General features: G+C 42.6%; 1 protein-coding gene across 3 annotated transcripts in view; it reads left to right on the top strand.

Annotated features, from left to right (window-relative positions):
* Positions 1-16810, top strand: part of Dgkh (diacylglycerol kinase eta) — a 154602-nt gene that overhangs the window by 84424 nt on the left and 53368 nt on the right. For 2 of the 3 annotated variants that reach the window (XM_028752704.1, XM_028752703.1), the window contains exons 4-9: positions 6883-6987; positions 7249-7381; positions 9828-9934; positions 10556-10681; positions 14357-14459; positions 15554-15713. In XM_028752704.1, the coding sequence (XP_028608537.1) occupies positions 6883-6987; positions 7249-7381; positions 9828-9934; positions 10556-10681; positions 14357-14459; positions 15554-15713 (734 nt within the window). Of the gene's footprint in view, positions 1-6882; positions 6988-7248; positions 7382-9827; positions 9935-10555; positions 10682-14356; positions 14460-15553; positions 15714-16810 lie in introns of those variants that run through there. The other variant, XM_028752705.1, reaches the window with a different exon arrangement.

Here is a 16810-nt window from a genome sequence, read left to right as displayed (position 1 = left end):
AGCGAGTAAATAATTGGCAGCTGAGAAAACAGATGGGGCTCCAACAGTGGGATGATCACTGAGGAGAAATACTAACCCTCAAACCAGACCACTTGGAAACTCAGTGTAAGATTCACAAAATGCAAATCCCCAGTATTAATGGAAATTCATGAATTGGCCAGGTTGAAAACAGGGACTTTAGCTGTTTTTATTTCTACCTATAACATTCTGGTAGATTTCAATCTATTTTAAACAACACAGTAGTATAGAGTCTATATAGGACAACCAAACGAAATATTAGAAATCATGATCCCATATATTATGTCAGGTGTTATACATGGAAAGCTATTTCGGAATTGTGACCCCAAAAGGAGTAATGATGCAAGCACATGGGAGTAATGTGGTTTGGGGTCAGAAGGATGCCAAAAGAGGGACCAAACCCTACAAGGGTTAAAAATACCTTTTTGACATAATTGGGACCTGACACTGGAAAGTCAGACACTTAAATGACCTTTCATGGTTGATAACCTGATGAGTGACAAAATCGTCTGGGCAGTTGTGTCAGAGTACATCCAAAATCACACCTAAAATTATCATCACCTCCTCTCATACCTCTCAGGAAGATGCTTCTGAGAGCTATGCTGGGGCTGGGCTGGGTATGTTTTGGTGAAGGTGTGCACCTGTACTTTTGCGTGTCTATGTGCTTGGGTAGTGAGGGTCCCCAGTCTACACTGAAAGGTGGGAGCGTCTCTGCTCCTAAAATAGTCACGTAAGATACATGATCACATTGTAGTTTGGCACATTTAAGTTGTCAAAGTGAATTATTGCACTCCATAAAAAAAGAATGAGAAAAAAAGCAACATACATAATTAAAGAACTGCATCTAGACTTCATAAGGGACGATGGAAGAAATATATTAAGACCGAGCAGTTGACAACTATAAGGATATTGAAGCTAGTGTTAGAAGGCACACTATCACTGGTTCCGATTAGTCAAATCAGAGTAAATGTAGACAGCCAAGTTATAGCCCAAGTTCAGCTCCTGCTTGTCCTACTCCCCAGGAAAGAGCTCTCACCCCATGTGAGCTTGTTTTGTAGTAAGGTAGTTCCAGACTAAAACCCAGCTAGTCCTGAACAGAGTGGATGCAGTCAGTTAGAATGTTAGGTCAGAAATAAGATTTCTTAAGAAAAAAGGTTGTTGGACACATGATGACCGGAGAATGTCAGAGAATTTCCTCTATCTCAGAGCCAGATATCTGAGTTAAAGCTGTCTGTCTTCTATAGCATAACTAAGATCGATAGTAACAATGGCGTACTAAAATCATCTCAGCTGGAGAGGAACTCTGAAGCCCCCCCTTTTTTTTTTGCAAGCTTTATTCAATCACCACTGTTGCTTTAGGTAAGGTTGGGTGTCCTGAATTAGGAGAATCTCCCCACATCCTTAATATGTTGGTTTTTTCCTTTGTCCAGGGAGGTACAAATATGTCAGTAGGTTATTGTCATAAAATTCTGATGGTGTTTGTTAACTAGGCAGTGAGTTTTGTTGGTAGAAACATCCATTTTTTTATTAGAACTCTTGTGACTTTCATCTTGGACAACAAGTACAAGAAATAATAGGTATGAAATCTGTAAGTGACAGTGCAGGTCTCTGTCCCTGGTAAGAGATAGTTAGCCGTTAGCTAAGCCTGACCTGGATTGTCTGATCAAATGAACCCGACCATCACTGAGTTACTGCTCTGTCTCTAGTTAGCAGCAGAAAGAGTGAGTCTCAGAAGCATGATTACAGCCCCAGACACAAAAGAAGATGCTGATGTGATTCAGGCATGGTTGCCATGACTCCAGACAGTTCCCTCTGATTCGCTTCTCCTTAGAAACTTCTTTTCTCTGGGAGCTCAAACATTGTTGTATAGAATGAAAATTACCTGTACACAATGGTCCTCAAACTTGTCTCTACTTTTGAATCACCTGGATTTTTTTGTTTGCTTGTTTGTTTTGTTGTTTTAAGAATTGGTACCTACCTGTACCTTCATTGGATGGGAGAATCGTAGCTTATAAATTGAGATTTGAGAAGCAAGCCAGGTGATTCTGAGATATAGAAGAGTTTGAGGGATCTTACTTAGGTACTTAGGTCCAACATACATTTAAACATTCCTTTGAAAACATAAATTTTATTATTTAAAATTTCATAGAATGTATTTTGATCAAATTCATCTCCCATCTTTCTCCCCAGTTTCTCCCAGGTATACCTCCTACCTCTCTGCACCCTCCCAACTTTTTGTTGTCATTGTCTCTGCCTCCCTTCCCCCTCTTCCTCCTCCTCCTCCTCCTCCTCCTCCTCCTCCTCCTCCTCCTCCTCCTCCTCTTCTTCCTCTTCCTCTTTTCTTCCTTTTCCCACTGAGTCCAGTCTGTGCTGCTCATTTACTTATGAGTCTTGATCCAACCACTGCAGTGTGGTTGACCTAGTAGGGGTCACACACTTGAGGAAAACTGACTCCCTTCTCCCGAATCTCATTAGTTAGGTGTGAGAACTCGAGGGAAGCCTCCTTGCACCATGCTGTACTGTCCACTGGCTTCATCTTGTTCCAGCCTCCTGCAGGGAACCGGAGCTTCCGTGAGCACATGAGTACAGTCACTGTGTTACATCTGAAGACACTGCTTCAGTCCTCCCAGCCACTGGCTTTCACATCTTTCCTCTTCCCCCTGAGTCTTTGTGTGTAGCGACCTCTGTGGGGTGGGGTGGTGGGGACGGGAGGGATATAGAGAATGATATTTGTAGCCGAGCCTTCCACAGACGTTTATTCTCTCTACTTGGAACAGTTGTGGCTTTCTGCATCAACCACAGTCCATTGCTGAAAGGAAACTTGTGATGAGGTCTGAGGTCTGCACTAATGTAGGGTTTGAGAGACTGATTTTAGAGGACAGTTTGACATTGTATCCATTTAGCAGACTAACAGTGGTAGGTTCACCCCAGGGGCCTATCAACTCTCCAGCCATGGATTCTTGGCTAGGTGTACAGCACCTGCATGCGTCTCCTCCTATGGAGTGTGCTTTAAAGACAGTCATAAAGTGGTAGGCTACCTCTATAACATTTGGGCTGCCTTGGCACCTATGGATATATCTTGCCACACCAATCGGTATTTTACTTTACCCCAGTCACAGCTGGGTAAGATTGTTGATCTTCCCATGCCACTCCAGGCCCCCAGTATCACACTTTCCAGTGCTATGAAAGCTAGCTAACAGGATGATTTCTGATCAGAACCAACTTGATTTCTTCATGTGCTGTGACGAAAGTGTATAGTTTGTCTTCAGCAATAGGGACTTAACATGGAGTTCTTGTGGTCAACCAAGAACAATGATAGTAACAGAGAGAGAGAGAGAGAGAGAGAGAGAGAGAGAGAGAGAGAGAGAGAGAGAGAGAGAGAGAGAGAGGAGAGAGAGAGGAGTGTGTGTGTGTGTATTGGGGGGGGGCAGGGTCCTCTATCCTCTGGAACACAGTTGGCTAACAACTGGAAGGCAGGTACTCCACATCTGACAGTTGGTTTTGGGTTTTTTTTTGACAACCTTTAGCTTCTGATAGGACCATTATCCCCCATAGAGAATAACTCTAGTGGAACTGTTTAGGAAGCTTATAAAACAGTGGACTTCCACAGGGCTCTGCCAGCATCCCTGGGATTGGTTCTCTCTCTCTGGCCTCCTCATCCTTCCTGCTCCCCATCTCTCTCCCCATCTAAACCTTCATGCACATTTTTATATTTCAAACTTCCATCTGCCAGTAAAAATATTAAATGGTTTTTATTACAGAGGTACTGTATATTTGCTTTAAAAACTACAGATGAACAAGAAGAATTCAACTGGTCTATAATCTCTTGGTAGTAGTTGACTATGTATCTGGGTTTTGGTTTGGGTTTTTAGCTTGTGTACCATGGTGTTATAGTTTCATAGGATTTTATATTTAATACTTTATCAGACTGGTTTTTGTTTTGTTATTTGTTTTTGTTCTGTTTTGTCTCACTGTGTAGCCCAGCTTGATAGGGAACTTACTATCTTATCCGGGGAGGCCACACAAATTCGAAACATTTTTTTTTCTGCCACAGCTTTCCCAATTTCTGGGATTAAAGAGTCTCCCTCCCCAGCCAGGCTGGGATATTCTTGAGTCTTAGAAGTGAGTAATGGTGTGGTTGGATTGATCGTTTTGCCAGTAACTCACCGTTAACCAGTAACTCTCCGTTAACCAGTAACTCTCCGTTAACCATGCCAACTAAAGAGGATTTTGTCTACTGTCCTAGGCACCATTTAAAAAACCAAATTAGATGCCACTGCTTGGTACCACACAGTTTTCCAGACAAGTAAACCCATGGTTTCCTTTCCTCCCATACAAACTCTTCTGACAAACCTGCTTTGGCTCCCTGTAGATACTTAGTAAATGATTGATGAGCATATGTGGTGTGTGTGTGTGTGTGTCTTGGGGACTACCATAGTTGCAGGAACACTAGTTCAAATGTGCATGCAATCAGTGAGTGCATATTGGGGTGACAGGAAGAGAGAATTACAGATAGAGAATGGGGGACACTCTAGGATGGGTAAGCTTCAGATCCTTTGAGGATGGTAGCATAGCCTCTGGTTCCAGAAACTCCCCAGAATTGCCCCAACAGATGTCAGAAGAGAGCCCTATCTCCCCTAATGTGTGGAAGGAGTTCTGGCCTCTCATTAGGTCTGGGCTGCCTGTGATCATCATGAAGTCTGAGTCAGATATATTTTCAGCTAAGAAGCACGTACTTTTCTGAATTTGTCCTCCCTCACACTTTTCCCTTGCAAAATTTGGTGAGAAGTGGGGCTGGGGAAATGGAAAATAACCAGGGCCTGTGGGTCAGCCCTATGGCTGTAGACTTCTTTCCCATACGGTCAGTGGGGAGGAAACATAGTGGATGGAAGCTGACTAAGGGATGAGCCTAGAGGGAAAAAGCCAGGCTTGGAAGCTTCCTGTTTCCCGGCTGAGCCAAGCTTGACTTAGCTCAGACAGCGAGGGCTTTTTAGTACCACAGCCACAGAGCTAGCCATCTTATAAAGTCTTGATCGAAAAGTGGAAGTTGCAAGCATGTATTCTTAACTTCATTAGCATGTAAGGTATGCCCATGATTGAGCTATGCAGCCTTGCTGGAATCCTCTAGAACTGAAGCATCTGTCTAGTTCTAAGATCTCTAAGAACATTTAGAGGTCGTGCCTGCCTTCTGTTCTCCTGCCTTTTACATTCATGGTGGCTTTAAAAGGTCTTTAGCTTTGACTGTCGGTCACTATGGGTTGCCCAGAATTCCACAGAGAGCAAAATCAAAGCATGAGGTGACACCTAAAACGAGCGCTAACACGTAACTAAAGTCAAATAAAGGCTAGAAGCAGTACTTACTCAGATAACATCAGTGAGCCAGGGAAACGTGGAGGCTTTTGGATGCTGTGCCAGCCTCCAGAGCCAGGAGTATATTATGATTTAATGGTACCTCTCTGCCACATTTGATGAACTGCCCTAGAAAAACATTTTGAAGCAATAAAGCATCCATTTGGCTCCCCAGTAATGAGGGAGGCATTGCTCTTTGCATTAACTATTTATTCAGGAAGAGAAGTGAGCAACTGCTAATAAGCTTTACCCAAAGAAGGTCGTCTAAAACAAGGAAACTCGAAAGCAAGGCTCTCTTCGATTTCATGTGCAATTAACAAAGATGCAGAGCAGAGCGGTCGGTGCCCGGGTGCCACGTGGCCGGGCGCTGCTCTATTTAAGTGCACATGCCTGTCAGAAGTAGTACGAGCTTCTGGGCTTCAGGAAGACGGTGTAGTCTAATAACAAGTGAGGAGACCATGACTGGTGAGTGGCTGAGACGGGCTCACGTCTCTTGCTTGCGACTGTAGACTTGCTTAGATCAGTGGTGGCTCAGTCTCCTATTTTGCACGTTAGGGAATGGTCCCCTTTCATTTTTCTTATAGATTTGTAGTCTTTGTAATTATTGCTCATGGTATCTGCTGTGTATATAGTAAAACGTTAATGTTTATTAGTTGATCAAATGGTTGGATTTGGGGAATTTTTATATTTGCTGTACAAATACATCTCTAACATATTATTTGAAAATGATTTTCTTGCTCTTGTACCTCAAGTACATAAATTGTCCCTTCCTTGCAGTGAGTGCTAAGGTCTCAGTAACCTCAAGGCAGTGTGCATGATACTATATTTATAAGCAGAATGTCAGAATCTTATTTTCAAATGCCTCTGGTGCTAGAACAGTTGAATTTTTCCATTCCACCTGCTTTAAGGTCCTTAATGCAATTAATTTGCTTTTTTTCCAGTGTCACAAAAAATGAAGTCACAATTATTTTTTTTCTTCAAGCTAAACAAAAGGATGTTTATGCTAAGTCTTCTGGTGTGCTCTGTCTAAAGAGTAGCAATATAAATTTCTGCACAGTGAGAGGGATAAGCCTTCATACGCGTCTGAATCACATAGGAGGTAGTACTATACTGTTAGTTATAAAATTTAATAATTTCATTTTCAATTTAAAACTTTTCCATATTGAAACCGATGGTACATTTCAAATTACTTCAAAGCATATTTAAAACCAGATTTCAAGATACAAGATACAATCCGTGCAGTAAGAATGCTTTTTCATTTGTGGGAGTCCTCTTTAGAAGGGGCTAAGAAGCCCGATGAGTAGCAACAGCTTCCGAGACCAGCAAAGACTTCCTAGTGCCATCCTTTCCTAGAGATCACACAGAACAAAACTCATCTGTGTTACAGCGGTTTCTCTTTTCTTCATCAAGGGCATAAAGACTCAGTAGAGAATGGAACTGTCTTGTAAGAGGCCGGGATTTTAAAACCCCTCTGGTTGGTTATTTATGATCATTAGATTGAACTGTCCCTTTCAGATAATCACTCCGTTCAGAAGGCTGATGCTATGTGCTGAGAACAGGAAAGAGATGGAGGACTGGATCAGCTCTCTGAAGTCAGTGCAGAGCAGAGAACCCTATGAGGTAATGTACCATCTACTTGTTTCCTATCCTTAGAGCACAGGCATCCGTAAGAATAGCCAAAGAGCTAAACCTAGTCTGTGCAGAAATTAGTATTCGCAAGCTCATTAGAACCGGTTTAAAGCAGATTTTGTTTTTCCTTAAAGTGCTCTGGTGTTCAGGGTAATGAGTTGAAAGTTTGGTAGCGTGCACAATTGCAAACGGTCATGAGTCTATAGCCTTGCTGTCCTGTTTGCCAACTCTGCCTGAACATTGTCTTTCTAGGTGGCCCAGTTCAATGTGGAACATTTCTCAGGGATGCATAACTGGTACGCCTGCTCCCACGCCCGGCCCACCTTCTGTAACGTGTGCAGAGAGAGCCTCTCTGGAGTTACCTCCCACGGCCTGTCCTGCGAAGGTACTGTAGCGTTCTGCATTTGTGTTCTACCAATGGCTGACGCGCCACAGATACCTCATCACGGGCTCTGTAGGATCGTGAAAGAAGCAGCTGGGTGGGGGCGAGGCCTGGGAGACGTGTTTAAGTCAAGGTTTAAGTTTTGTTCTAGTTCAGTGTTGGACTCTATACACTTGGGGCTGATTTTGGGAAATACTCTTGCTCAACATCAAAATTCCATGTTCTCTTGAAGGCACTAACTACCTGTCTAAAATCCTCCTTGAGCTTGGAACATTCTAGTTATCTTTGTTCTTAAATGACTGTGGAGATCAGTGTATACGCTTCTGCAGAATTCCTAATGGTCATTTATATTGCATTATTGGAAATATTTTCCTTCACTTATGGTTCATTTAAATGGATGTCATCTTGTAATTTCCTTTTCTTTTGTGTACAGCCCTGGGGATGGAGCCCAGAGCTTCGTGTTCGTTAGGCAAGCACTGTCCTTCATCCCATCCTCGTGGCATCATGTTAAAGTTCTTACTGTTCTCTAAAAATAAGGCCCGGGCCAGCGTTGGCTTTCTTTGTTTCCTTTTTTTCCTGTTAGAAGTTTTAGTTATAAAATGTGTGAGTTATTAATTTAGGAACTGTGAGGACCAAATGCAAGCATGCCAAGTAGCCACCAAGGGAAAGCTCATGACTTTGTCAGTGGGGAAGAATGGAGGATGCTGGGTACTATTTTTTTGGATTGTGTATAGGACTAGTACCAGTTGCTTCTCAAATGCAGTGAGTAACTCTGACCACACACAACAATTAGTGTTTAAGTTAAAGTAATGATAGAATTCCACTCCTAATTGATTCCAAATGACAAAATCTGAACTTTCCCTTGTCAGCTGTTTACTGACGCCACAGAGAGGCTGGAGGCTGAGTTCTGTGGTCGCACCCTCTTCCTCTGCTGCCAGGTCAGACTGTGACTGGGCTTAATGCATGTAAAAAGAAGTCAAAAATTAAAACAATACATTTCATAATCTCCTAATTTAATTGAGAATGTTATAATCCCAGGGAGTAATTATCCTTCACAGATATTTAAATAGTATCCGGACAAAACATGCTTAAGTGGTAACTTAAAAAAAAACAATAATGTCAAATATATAAATATGGATACTTAACTGCTGTTTAATATTTAGGAAGATTCAGTGTGGTAAAGAAATATTGGAAATAAGAACCATAATTTTACCACAGTATTTGTGGTTTTTGTAATGTTTTCCAGCCCTCTCTAGATTAACTCAGTTGCCACCTCACAAAATATAGGTGCAGAAGAGTCCCTTGCATTTCTAGGTGACCATAACAACTCTTGCATTTCTAGGTGACCATAACAACTGTCAGACTTGTCATTACTTGTTATTCAGGGTTGTGAGTCTCAAGGCCCCATTGCACAAAGCACTTTACTGTTACAAAACTATATGCTTGTTTTAAATGAGCTGTTGCATATTTTCCATTTTTTATTAATTACATTATTTATATTTCAAATATTGTCCCCTTCCATGTCACTCCTCTATGAGCTTTCCACCTCCCGCCCCCTCCCCTTGGGTGCTCCCCCTCCTACATCCTCACAGCCAACCATTAGACTGAGCCAGGGGACCTCAATGGAAGAGTTAGGGGAAGGACGGAAGGAGCTGAAGGGGATTGCAACCCCATAGGAAGAACAACAATATCAACAAACCTGACCCCTCAGAGCTCCCCTCAGAGCTCCCAGGGACTAGGCCACCAACCTGTTTCATTTTTAATGACAATCTTTTGAAGTAATGAAGGTATTATATAATTTTTATCATCTTCTATGTTCTTGCATGTAACTCATACTTCAGGTTGGCTTTGAATACGTAGACATCCACCTGCCTCTAGCTCCTGAGTGCTGGGATTAAAGGGATAAGGCACAGGCCCAGCTCCAACTTACTACTGTGCTGTCTTTGTGACCGTTTCCCAAGCTGTCTGATTGTTTTCTTATTGTTCTTGCACTTTTAAACCCCTCTAGATCATCTTTCCCTCATGCCAGTTTCAAACTAGTAATATATACACACAGCAAGGAAAATGTCAGAATATTTACTTCAGTGAATTTTCTCAGATTAAACACATGCAAACAGGAGACTCTACAAGTAGAGTGAGGAGTGGGAGTTTTGCAGGCACTCTGGTTACTGGATAAATTTGGTTGTGTGCACACGTCTGTGCTTTTTTCTTCTGAAGAACTAATTCTTTTGTGTTTATTTAATTTCTCTTTCTAGCAGCAATCTATTATATTATAACTGCCTCATAAATACAAAGACATTACATTTTAAGATTTCAGTTACTACTTCTGGTTCTTAAACCTTTAAAAAGAAACTTGCCTCTTTCGTCTCCCTTTTTAAAAACGCCATGCTGTGACTTCCTTCACTTGAAAACCCTTAACTTTTTATGATTATGATTATTATCTTTTTAGTGTGTAAGTTCAAGGCTCACAAAAGATGTGCAGTGAGGGCAACAAACAACTGCAAATGGACCACGCTAGCCTCCATCGGGAAGGACATCATAGAGGACGAGGATGGTGTAAGCTGAGGCTCCGCCCCGCCCCCGTCCCCACCCCCGTCCCCGCCCCCAGCAACTTCTCTCAAGTCTGCTCATACCAGAGCATAATGACAAAGAGAGTTAAGTGGGAATATGAGTTATTTGGGTTACATTGCAAGTGCTAGTTGATTGTGAGCTTTGATTTTTAATTAGTTGTTTCATAGCATTCCTCAGTTTTCTGCTTGTAGGGGAATCTGTTCTAAGCAAGGCTTAGGCATGTGTAGATGTTGCAGCTGTGAAAGATCTTTCTCTGAGAAACTCAGTGGTCTTCAGTGCTTGACTGAGATGCTCATTCTGCAAATTCTGGGTCTTCCTCTCAGCAGTGCCCCCTTCAAGCCTGCATGTGAAACCTTTGGAGATCACTGTACTGTAAGCCTTTCTCCTCAGCTAGATTTCTGCGGAAGTGAGCCTTTGTCATTTTTATGTGTACCGTCAGGATTCGGGAAGGCTAGATGGTCCATAAATGAGAATAAAATGAGTGAAGGACTCTCTGGACACACATGATTGAGTCTGTAGAGTAAGAAACTATTCCTCATCGTTTTCAGAGTAAGGATGCCTTCCTCCTCTGGCTTTGCTCTGACCACTCCTTCTTCCTGTCCACAGGTTGCCATGCCTCACCAGTGGCTCGAAGGCAACTTGCCTGTGAGTGCCAAGTGTGCAGTCTGTGACAAAACATGTGGCAGTGTTCTTCGCCTGCAAGATTGGAGATGCCTTTGGTGTAAGACAATGGTAAGGGTGAGAGTTTGTCTGTACTTTTAAATTAGCATCCTTCCCTAACTGGCTCATCTGTGTGATCGAGAGGCAAAGCAAATTCTTTCTGGTAGAGCAGACCCTGGTTGCACACACATCCCTTTGTGACATAATGGTACTCATTCAAGTATTTGAAGTGTATTCCCTCCAGCATGGCAGTGTTTGTGTGTGTGTGTGTGTGTGTGTACCTGTGTGTGTTCTAATTACCCCCCAATCCCCCCCCCCCAACTTAAGTCACATAGTGCCCTCAGAAAACCCTTTTCCAAGGTACCATTAGGTTATCGTTGATATCCGAAATGTCATTTTGCTACAGCCCTGGGTCGGTCCTCTGCCACAAGGCCAAACTAAGTAGGTTATGCACTGCTGCGATTGACGTTATATGTCTGCTATATAAATAAATATTTTTAAATTTGCGTATGAACCAAGGAATAGTTTTCCTTTCTGTCAGATGTGAGAACAGGGTTTCTGACTGAGTGAGGACAGCCGGTGTGAGGAGGCAGCTGTGTGCGGTGTGCGGTGTGCAGACAACTGGGGAGGGGGCTGTGTGCCGTGTGCAGACAGCTGGGGGGCATCTGCGTGCCATGTGCAGACAGCTCGAGGCAGGCAGCAATGTTTTGAATCTTAAGGTCTTTTAAATTTGGAAGTTAACCACACCCCTCCCCCCCCCCACACACACACTTTAAATGTGTAAAACCCATGCTTTTGTTAAGTGTCAGGCAGATCAGCAGAAAGCACAAAGGATGTGGTTCTGACTGTATAATTAATGAGATTGACTCCTAAGTGCTACAGCATTTTAGTCTGGTAGGTGGCCTGTGTGTCTGTCCGCTTTTAGATCTAGCATGACTCTCTTTGTCCTGGTCCTGTGGCCTGTTCCATCCTTCTGTCTTAGAAACCGCATGTGTGTTGCTTTCTTTTTTATTTCATTTTGTCTTTGGTAGGCTTCTGTTGCTGTGATAAAGACGCCATGGCCGTAGTGAAAGTGGGGGAAAGGGTTCATTTGGCTTCCATTGCTTGTCATGGTCCATCACGCACGGATGGAAGCCAGGGAACCTGGAGGTGGGAACTGAAGCAGATTCCCACAGAGAAGAGCTGCTTACTGGCCTGCTCACTATGGCTTGCTTAGCCTGTTTTCTTACACAATCCAGGACCACCAGCCCAGGAGTGACACCTCCGACTGTGGCTGGACCTCCCCACATTAATCAACAATCAGGAAAAGGCCCCACGGGCTGGCGTACAGGCCAGTCTTATGAAGACATTTTCCCAATTGAGGTTTTCTCTTCTAAGATGCCCCTAGCATGTGTCAAGTTCACAGAAAGCTAACCACCTCAACTTTATAATGTGTAGACTATAACAGGTGTCTACGCATCTCAGTAGAACTAACTCCTAAAGCCTTCTTAAAAACCACTCCCTTTAAGGAACACTACAACATTAAACACAAACAACATTTAAAAACCCCACAGATTTATTATTTTCATTATTTTTCTCGGATGTATGTATGTGTATTGTGTTTGTGCACCCGGTGCCCATAAGGCCAGAAGAAGGCACCAGATTCCCTGAAAGTGGAGTTAGGGGAGGTTCTAAGTCCCCTTGCCTATGCTGGGAACTGAACACTGGTGCTCTCAACCACTCCCCGACCCTCCAGTTTCTGGTTCAACCTACTTCTTAAAATCTTTGTTTTCACTTGTTTCCTTTGGGGACTCAGTGCACCTCCAGATTCCTGCTGCCTCTGTCAGCTGTACATTTATTGCTGCTTCTCACCTCTGGGGCTTAGCTGTTCAGTTCTAACCTTTTGAAAGCACATAGATATGTGATGAACTATTTCAGAGAGGCTTTGTGCAGGATGTTTTCATCTGCAGTGTCTATGTGCTTACTTTCACATATTCAGTAGTTTTAAGCAGTACTTAGCAGGGAGCTGGAGAGATGGCTCAGCGGTTAAGAGCACTGACTGTTCATCGAAAGGTCCTGAGTTCAATTCCCAGCAACCACATGGTGGCTCACAGCCATCTGTAATGGGATCCAACACCCTCTTCCGGTGTGTCTGAAGACAGCTACAGTGTACTCGTCATATACATAAAATAAATAAATAGAATCTTAAAAAGGCAAAAAAAAGCAGTACTTAACAGTCTAAGTTAGGGAGACTGTACCTAAGAGTAATCCTGCATCTAGAAAAATAGTATAGAATGGCATTGCTAGTACAGGTGACGCATGGTGGCATTCTGAAATGTCTTTCTTTCCCCATTCTTCCCTGGCAAACTTAACTCTTGCCTAATTATTTCTGCACTCTCCTGTGTTAGTTACACATACTGGCCTCTCTCACCATTCCCTGGGACAGCTTTTTTGAGCTAATACTTCCTACACTCTGTCATTGATGGTATGTTTGCTATTTACGTTTGGATGAGGACATTGTACATGAGGATACCCAGTGCTTCCTTCTGTCATCTAAAGAGCCAACAAAGTACAAGAGAACCCAATCAAAGCCTGAAGCTCTACCACCCTGGTGGTTCAACATGTTCTGTAACGAACAGTGTCTGTGCGCGTTAGCCCTGCTTTCCCCAGGCAGTGTTGTGCAGCTCTCTTTCTGTGCTGCTCCACGATTCTCACACATTTTTAATTTTGTAACTATCTGGCCATGCAATGGTTTAATCTCAGCACTCAGGAGGCAGAGACAGGTGGATATCAGAGTTTGGTGCCAGCCTGATCTACAGAGCGAGTTCGAGGACAGTCAGGGCCACACAGAGAAATCCTGTCTTGGAAAACAAGACGAGACACCCTCAGAACTATCTGTGCATGTTAATTTTTTCTAGAAAACATTTTCTTTTTGTTAGTTATTATTTCGTAGTTGAGAATTGTCCCCAAATAGGTCATCAGGAGAATAAAAATCTTCATTAAATTGTAGTTATCCTCCTGAAAGGTTTGGCTTAGTCAATGCATATATTTCTTAAAGGACCAATTAGATAAGGCCATATTAAATAAGTGTCTGTGGAATCTCTGCTTGACTAGCTGATGTGTTGAAAAGGCTCTGTAGGTGAACACACTCCTAACTATTCTGAGCAGCTAGGCTCTTCCATGGTGAGATAATCCTGTGTTTTCTCACTCAGAATGTCTTGAGTTGGCTTGAGTCTTCTGCTTCTCTCCTCTGCCTTGCAGGGCAGTGGTCTAGCTGAGGAACTAGTCATGTGTGTGCTTATATCAGCATACACACATACGTAAGCTGAGGTAAATTAGACTAGGAGGTTGTAGGATCACTGCAGAAAGAACTTGCATGTGGCAGATTTTATTTATTATTATTAAGTTTGGTGACCATGACGCTGAGATATTGTGCCTCCATCCTTCCTCTTTCTTCTCTCCCCACCCTCCCTTTCTCCCTCCTCCGATCTCCCTTCTTGCCATTCCTCATCTCTTCCTGTTTTCCTTCATTAGGCATGCATTCACTACATAGCACTTACTTTGGATAAGCACAGGAGTAGACTGCTCTGGGCAGAGTCTCTCACATACAGTGTGAGCCCAGGATGGTAAATGCACTTTTAGCGGTTTCCTAAACACTGAACATTTTGTGACAGTATTGATCCTGAACAAATAAGTCTGTAGGTGTCATTTATAGCACATTGGTTTGTTGTTTTTACAGTTCTTGAAGGTTTGTTTGTTTGTTGTCAGGTACACACTTCCTGCAAAGACTTGTACCATCCTGTGTGTCCACTAGGCCAGTGTAAAGTATCCATCATACCTCCGATCGCACTAAATAGCACAGATTCTGATGGTACGTAGCAGTAGTGTAAGTATGTATATTTCTGGCATATTTAATGTTGATTTAATTTCCTACGATAAACTGTAATTGGCTATTCTGGTCGGTTTTTATAAATGCTGGGAGATATAATTGATTATTTAACTAATTAACTGATTCTTGTGATGCTGGGGATAAAACCCCAGATCCTGAAGAGCTAAGCATGTGTCCAACCACTGAGCTACATCTCCAGCCCAAATGAATACTTTGAAATGAAAGCTGTAGTGCACCCATTAACGCATTGGCCAGAGCACAAGACTTACATCCCAACGAATGAAGGAAGATCGTCAGTTTGTACTGAACGCCTGAAAGGTTAATTTGTGTGTGTTCTCTCACTATAGTTGAAACTGCCCATTAACATGGGCTACTATTAAGATTTGCTCTTCTGTAATTTCATTGCAGGAATCTGTATTCCTCTAGATGCATTTGCTCTTTCTAGAATCTGGCGAGGCTTAACTGTAAGTGCTGAGGAGACTCTCTGACATCGCTCGTTTTAGAATGGGAGGTTCATCGCTTCCTTCTCCAGAAGCCACATTACAAATGGCTTCTGCAATGTGTTGTGTTAGTCTCCTGCTGTGCTTCACGCACCGACGTTTAACAGCTGGCCATATGGATGTAAAGCTCAGGGGATGTATTCTTGTCAGCTCTCCTCACCCCCAATATCTTTCATTTATTATACATTTTAAAGTATTTTCTCAGACCTCTACAAAGAGCAAATAGAATATTGTAAAATACTGAGTATGGGCATGAATCATTTGACAACATAGGCTAGCTTTGCTTTTCTTTTCTTATGAAGATTGGTAAGGTTGGTGGCCCATTTCAAATACTCCATGACTGACTGAGGTTCTTATTGTCTCTGGTGTGGTTTTTCACTGTAAAGTATGTCCTGAGTTTTATATTGCTAGGATGCAAATACTAAACAGTTCAACTGGGGGACTAGATGATAGTGCTGTACCAGCAGTAAGGAAGGTTTTTAGTTCTTACCCATTTCTCTTCCTTTTTCTGAATGCCTGTTAATAATTTAAGAGAGAAGAAGTGCACATTAATCTTGTCCCGGGCTTGTTTTGCAGGTTTCTGTCGAGCAACCTTTTCGTTCTGTGTCAGCCCTCTCTTGGTGTTTGTCAACTCTAAGAGTGGAGATAACCAGGGAGTAAAGTTCCTCCGCCGCTTTAAACAGTTGCTCAACCCGGCTCAGGTGTTTGATTTAATGAACGGAGGGCCTTATTTAGGGTAATTCACTTATGATAAATCCTACTTGAGTAAAATACAGTTCTAAGCATGAGATGTGCCTGGCTCTTCTGCTCATGAAAACTAATTTCCAAGCCAGGTGGTGGTGCCACACAACTTTAATCCCAGGACTTGGGAGGCAGAGGCAGGTGAAGCTCTCCATTTGTAGTCCACAGACTGTTAGGGCTATACAGAGAAACTCTGTCTCCAAAAATCAAACCAAACAACCAAGCCTAGAAAAATTACATTTTTCATTTAGACATCTTTGTTGGTCTCATGCCTTCCTACTTTTGAGCTTTTTTTGACTTTTGATTTAGTATTGTTCTTTTTGAATGGTGCTGGTGATTGCATCTTGGGCAAGCCCTCGTCATTAAGCTATGTCTCCAGCTTTATTTTCTCGTTATCTGTTGTTGCTGGTGTTTGTTTTGTGAGACAGGACTGTGAGGCCCTGGTTGAAGTCTGTGAGAACTAGGCTAGCCTGGAACTTACAGGGGGCTAGCTTGCCTCTCTCTCTCTCCTGAGTGCTGGGATTAAAGATGTGATCCTTAATTAGAGACTTTAACACAAAATTTCTGGTGTTACTCAACTTCCTTAGATCGATTCCAAACACGTTAGTATAACTTTCTAGTTCTAAAATGTATATAAAAGTATTTTAAGTGTATCTTATAAACTTGCATAGATGTAAAACACAAACTAATGTCAGAAAATTATCATGGAAAACTAACTCAGATTTACATCCATACACACACAGTGCATGACTTAACCAAAGTGGGAAATCTGTCTAGTACTTTAGCTCTGAAGGATGTTGGGCTGACTTCAGATAAATGCTAAGGGACTTTTGTTGACTGTCCTTTGACCGTTCTCTGATGCTGTATAACTTTAAGTCTAAAAAGGAATACGAACTGCCTGACACTTTTATTGTGGGGGATTTGCCGTAGGGTGCTCCACCCCCTTTCAGTGCCTGTGTGTGATGGAGTATGTACATTCTCTCAGCCTTTCTCCTTGTGTGACTTCTCGAGGTTGTTGGCGCAGGACCTAAGGTTTACTAAGGGTCAGTGGGGCATGGACAGAATGACATAGAGGGAGACACAAGTCAAAGG

The sequence above is a fragment of the Grammomys surdaster genome, unplaced genomic scaffold, assembly GCF_004785775.1.
Source record: "Grammomys surdaster isolate TR1022 unplaced genomic scaffold, NIH_TR_1.0 125934, whole genome shotgun sequence".
Classification (NCBI taxonomy): Eukaryota; Metazoa; Chordata; class Mammalia; order Rodentia; family Muridae; genus Grammomys; species Grammomys surdaster.
This window is presented reverse-complemented; position numbering and strand designations above follow the sequence as displayed.